We start from the raw sequence: 5920 nt of genomic DNA on the forward strand, positions 1-5920 counted from the left end.
TGCCAAATCTGTACTTCAGTAACTCAGGGCTTTGGGCCTGACTCATTTTTAATTGTCAAATTGAGCTTGTTGGTATCCAGCAGCATCAGCCCAGTGCTGAAGTTTTGCCTCCATGTCAATCAAAGCTGAGATCCCAATAGAGACATGTGGCCATATGGTGAAGCCTGCATGCTATCACATGGACACCTGTATTCATGAAACTAAGTTGCAGTTGTGTTCCCTTTATATCTTGGACTACACACATACACCATATAACCACAAGGTGGTAGACTTTAGTTGATGATACTAAAAGGGTTAAACGTGCGCTTACTATTAGAAAAGCAGGGGATTTTTACTGATACTGAGTTCAGATTAAAATATTTAGTTTGTAATTTTTAGATGTCACACTAAATTGCATGCATGATTTGACAATGCGTGCGTGAAAAGTGACCATCAAATATATGCATTCATGAGAGAGAAGAAGCATCTGTCCTACATAGCAATCTATAATGATTGACACATAAAGGGGGATCAATAACAATTGGGTCCTTGCCGTCAATTTTGCTTATTACAGAAAAAGATCAGCTTTGTACCATTTAGAATAACGTTAAGTTTTGGGATCGGTTATAGATTCCATACCTCCCTAAATGGGAGGTGTTTTTCTTAAGGCAACGTCATCGAAGCATCCTATGGTTAAAATCATAAAATTCCCCCATACGGAACTCACCGGGGTCCAAACCAAACGCACACAACGTGCTCTAAAACCAGCGTAGTGACGTAACGTCTTTGTGTTGGCAAATCACGGTGAACGCTGGGCGGGCATTGTGAAGCTGTAGTTGAGTGTTAGCAGGCTAACTAGAGAAAGAAAGCTAACTAATCGTGAGAGTAGAAGTGGAGCTAACGTTAAAGGCAACTGTCAAAACAGCAAGGGGAGCAGTATTTTTTAGTTATAATTCCGTTAGATGACTAGCTACATGAACAGGTGTGTAGCTAGTTAATCAGAGACCGTGTTTGTCAGATGCCCGAGGAGCATTTTGGATACTACATCGATTGTCCCATTTCTAAACGGAAACCATTTCTGGACAAACAGTTCGTAACTAGCTAGCCAGCTAGCTGAATCATCCAGGAGACTTTTCATTGTCACCTACAAACCCAAACTGAATGTTTTGTCTGTCATGAGTCCGGCCGGGTGCTCCCATGTTAACGGTTATAAGGTGGATAATTGGAAACAAAATCTTCGAGTCATATACCAATGCTTTGTTTGGAGTGGTACTGCTGAGACAAGGAGACGCAAGGTAAAAACACAGGAACTGCAACGTTAGCTTCAGAAACAAAAGTGAAATAATTTGAATGTGGCACAGACCGACACAGAACTGGAGTGCAAATTATGTCCCACGTGAAGCACAATCCCTGAACGCGTTGAACAAAATTACGGGTTTAGTGAAAGTACTCTGGCAGCAAAAATGTTGCTAATAGGGTTAGGCAGCTAGCTAGGTTATCACCGGTAAGTTAGCTAGCCAGCAATACTCTGCTTGGTGAACTGCGGAGTCTGGTGGCTTCTTTGCTATTTTAACCACAACGTTCAATTTCTCTTTACTAGGTCGAGCAATGTTTGTTCAACCTTTTTATTTTGTGAGTCAATCGGCTAGGTTAGCTTAACGGGTTTGTCTGGTAGATGCTGCACTGTTAGCTGCATGGTTAAACTTGGGTTTGAGGAAAGTAGGGGCCATGGGCTAACATTACCACACCAAATGTACCCATTGTGTCTCTCCACACGCACGCATTAAGGCCACATATTAGCGGTTCTCTCTTGGGCATCCCAGGTCTGTGTTTTTTTTCTGCACTTGTCATTCTGGCAAGAGTTTGGATGCTGGGACATCAGCTGATAACTTCATTGCCAATTTCCTTTTTGGCTTATCCCACACCTGTTCGGCCTACGCTGCTCCGAATTAGCTCACTAACGTGATGTCATCACCGGACTGTGTTGCAGTTTATTTCACTTTACCAACATCACTTCTTTTTTTGTCAACCAAAACTTGTTTTGTTTTTGTGCCATGATGTACATTTAAAATAACACTCCATTTTACTTTGGATTGCAAACATGTCTAGGTTGCTTGACTGTTAAAAAATAAAATAAACAATCCATGCTTCTCTTATATATGTCATACATTTTTATGTCGTTGTGATAAAATAGGTGCTTCAGAGTGATGCAGGATGGACAGAGCTGGTGAGTTGATGCTTATCCCCTCCTCATCTTCACAGACATACTGTAGTTCACGAGCTGGCTTGCTTTCTCTTCTCTTGCTCACCTATCTGTGTGCCTCAGTGCCTTTTCATTTAATGGACTGAATATTAGATGTAAACCTGCATAGCGGAAGAATTCAGCCCCATCGCTGTTTTTGCTGTAATACACAGTTACAGCCAGTGAGATTACTGGGTGGGAGGGTGGACTATGAGCAAAACAGCCAAAAGCATAGCTCAGTTACATTGCAGGCATGTTGAAAACAAATGGTTAGTGCAGTGTTTGATGGCCCTTTTGTTAATACAGTGTTGTGACATACTTTGGTTTGAGCACAGATTTCACTTTGTCTTTATTAATAATTTTTAAACCCTGGTGTGCATCAGAATTAAAAATAAATAGAGAGCATCTGAAAAGGTCAGACAGCCCTAAAAGAGTATCAGACAGTGTAGTGGGGGGCACTCCCTACACTTTTCCCAGCATTTTATAACTGTTAATAACTGTTGTTTTTTTCCTCACACTCTACCTGACAGGAATGCAATCAACGGGAGCTTAGTCAATCTATCACGGAAATAAGACTGGTCGATTTTCTATTGCTCACTTGTTAGCAATTCATAATGTTTGGCCCTACCCCAAAGGCATGTTTAGCTGTTGCTAAATTTTAATTTTTGGAGAACCATTTCTGTATTAGTTTGGAAAGTCTCAATGTTTCAGCACCCTTACTGCTACCATTTTTTTTCTAACAAGTTGACAAGCACCATGACCAGTGCTTCAGCAGCAACCACCACTTTTCTTACCTTTGACAAAAACACTTTGTCTCTGCTATTTTGACAGAAACAATGACAATATAAAAGGGGAATGGGGAAATATCTCTTCCCTGTTTTTCTACCATGCCCGTGGTGGCATGCTACATGAAAACCAGCTTGCTAATGGTCACGGTCCTCAAGGTTAGATTGCATTCAAAGACAATTTTGCATTAAAGTAATTTGGGTTGAGCTGCCGTGAGCAAGTTTCTGTACACGTTAAAGCGGTCATTGGTAGGTTTAGACTTGATTGCATTGTATTTGTATGCTCTGTCCTCCATCAGTCTGTGTCATCTGTCAGTGCAGTTAGTATTCTGTCTAGTTCCTCTCACATGCCACTGCGTCACAGTACACCAGTGGCCTTGGAATCTTGAAGTAATCTTACATAACTGACAATAGGCCTTGTTATTTTTCTGTTATTCACATTTTAGATATACTGTATAATTACTTTTACAAGTGTGATGTAAGTGAAAAGAGAAGGACACACCTGTTTTTTTAAATATTTTTGCAATGCAGCTATGTATTTCTTTTGATTTCTTTGCTGATTACAGTTGTTTACAATTAAAGTTGATTGACAAATAATTTGCTAGTTTTGTTGATTGACAAATTTGCTATGGATTTTGTTGCCAAATAGCTGTCTGACATCTGTTAGTGTTTGTACCTATTGTTTTAGCTCTACCCATCTGTAAACAGACACTGATGGTACAGGTGACTGATACAGAGTGAAAGGAAAGTGGCTCCTGAATGAAGTGTTCTCTCTACTGCCTTATTGCACTCCAGGATGGCTGTATGGGAGTATGAGTCTTGTGTCTCACACCACACCATCAAGGCTCTTTACTACCTAACGACTCTGACGTGCAGAGCAGGTGTAGTGCTACTCCAGTGGTAACAGGCAGGGAATTCTCCTGAGGTGAGGCAGTCTTTGATTTTGTTAAGCTCTGAATTATGAGCTTTAAGACTAGGTGCCTTTAACATCACATCCTGCGTTCTTAACATTGTGGAATAAAAATACACGTAGAAATCCTGCATCATGCATCTGTCCGTGCTATGTGGAAACAGTTATTTGAATAGTTGTGGCATTGAGAGGTATGCTTGTTAGCATGCTTGATAAAACAAACGCTTACCGTTGCACTACTTACAGCATATCAGTCTCACAAGTGTACAACAATAGCAAATACATGGCAAGCACTGTAGTAAAAGAGACACTTTATGTATAGAGGGAAGTTAAGTCATTGCCATTCAGAGACTGAGGGATACAAAAGACCCATTTTGACATTGTATTTAGACTCAGTTTCATTAGTGAATGCCTTTTATTCTTGATTGCAGATTTTCATCTCCTCTTCCACCTTCCTCATTTCTTTTTTCATTTTCCTGTAGTCTGTCCTCAGCAGCCTCCATGCAAGCTGTCATCCTCTCTACCTCAAGCTAAAATCAATTCCCAGGCAATGTGCAGGAACATTATAGCGGGAAATCTGTCACCTGCTCTGCATGCACAATCGGTAACCCACATGGGTAAGAAATGGCAGAATGAGTGCCGGATATAGGAGCTTGCAGAGATGACATCATCATCCAGTGTGGCTTGGGATCTGCTATCCTTAACTAGGAAAAATTAATTCATAATTCTTTTGGCAAGTTAATTCTAAATGAAATGCCCCATTAGCTTGGGATGTGCTTATTTGTTTACACTAACACAGTGTATGATAGTGTGCACAATGGAGCTGTTGTATTTGACACAAATGCTCCATGGAGAAAACAGTAAATGCCTATTGAGCAGTGTATTAAAGATGTCCAACTAAGGGAGATGGAAAGAAGAAACCAGTATGCAAAAGTGTTTTCTCTTTGGTTATAATGGACATTCAATCATACATGATTTTCTTTTGTGCTTCATTAAATTCTGTTCTGGTCAAGGTGTGCTGCATGCCATATAGCTAGAGGGGCTACACCCACTGTAGACTGTCAGTATGCATCATGCAACAAAAAAGGGCTCCATTTCAAATTTCAAAAGAGGAACTATTGTTCTGATGTACTTCCCCTTCTATCTTCCTGGGTCCTTACTTTCATTCCCATCTCTGAATCTTTTATTACTGTGTTGGGAATGTATTTTTAGTGTATTTTATCGGGTCTGTTGAGTAATTGGGATTGAGAATGGCACGTGAGCCTTTGTCTGCACAGAATTCTTATGTTTCCTCTCTTAATTGAGATTCCTGTTACACCAGATTGCTATGTGCCATTTAACCAGACTTGCACAGTCGGATGTTGTCAAAGCTTGGATATAAAACCTGCCCTTGCTTTTACAGTTGCATCTATTCCTCTTTAGGCCAACTCCAGTCATACTTATTATTTATGATTTGTGAATGGCTATGGTGGTGAAGAGAATAATGTGAATATTAATGAAGGTAATGGTTATGTATTTTGTGTGCTGCCCCATCCAACAGAATACTCTGTTTACTATCTATAGGAGAAGGTTTTATGTGTACTAAAAACACTGCTGCAATGAAGGAATCTGTCATGCAGTTAAACCAAATCTATTATCTTAGGTTGAATAGAAATGGGATGAGATGAATGCAGGGTTGGTGGAATTTTACAGCCGTAACGTCTTTGAAGAATTTGCTCTCACTTTGATTAAAGGGCTAAGGGTGGTGATTAGAGAGCTGACTGAATTCATCTTTTTATCTTCTAGTTTTAATAAATCATTTAGGATCAGAGGAACCATACCCCCCCTTTTCCCACAAGTAAAAAAAAACAACCTTTTTGCTTGTGATGATGGAAGATGAGAGAGAAAGCATTTGCTAGATGTTGCTGGGAATTTCAGAGGTAGTACAATTTAATATATAATCTTTTTTTTTCTTTCAAGTATGACACATTCACTTCCTTCTGTCACTCTTTTCTCCCTCCTGTC

General features: G+C 39.9%; 1 protein-coding gene across 3 annotated transcripts in view; it reads left to right on the top strand.

The window, feature by feature from the left end:
• The first annotated feature begins 715 nt into the window (after nt 1-715).
• The window catches only part of LOC116703032 (ubiquitin carboxyl-terminal hydrolase 22), a 44805-nt gene continuing 39600 nt past the window's right edge, over nt 716-5920 (top strand). Inside the window, exons 1-2 of one of the 3 annotated variants that reach the window (XM_032537601.1) lie at nt 716-1274; nt 2174-2206. In XM_032537601.1, the coding sequence (XP_032393492.1) occupies nt 1155-1274; nt 2174-2206 (153 nt within the window). In that variant the 5' untranslated portion in view covers nt 716-1154. The remainder of the gene's footprint in view (nt 1275-2173; nt 2207-5920) is intronic. The other 2 variants (XM_032537599.1, XM_032537600.1) reach the window with 2 other exon arrangements.

Source organism: Etheostoma spectabile, chromosome 15 (assembly GCF_008692095.1).
Source record: "Etheostoma spectabile isolate EspeVRDwgs_2016 chromosome 15, UIUC_Espe_1.0, whole genome shotgun sequence".
Lineage (NCBI taxonomy): Eukaryota > Metazoa > Chordata > Actinopteri > Perciformes > Percidae > Etheostoma > Etheostoma spectabile.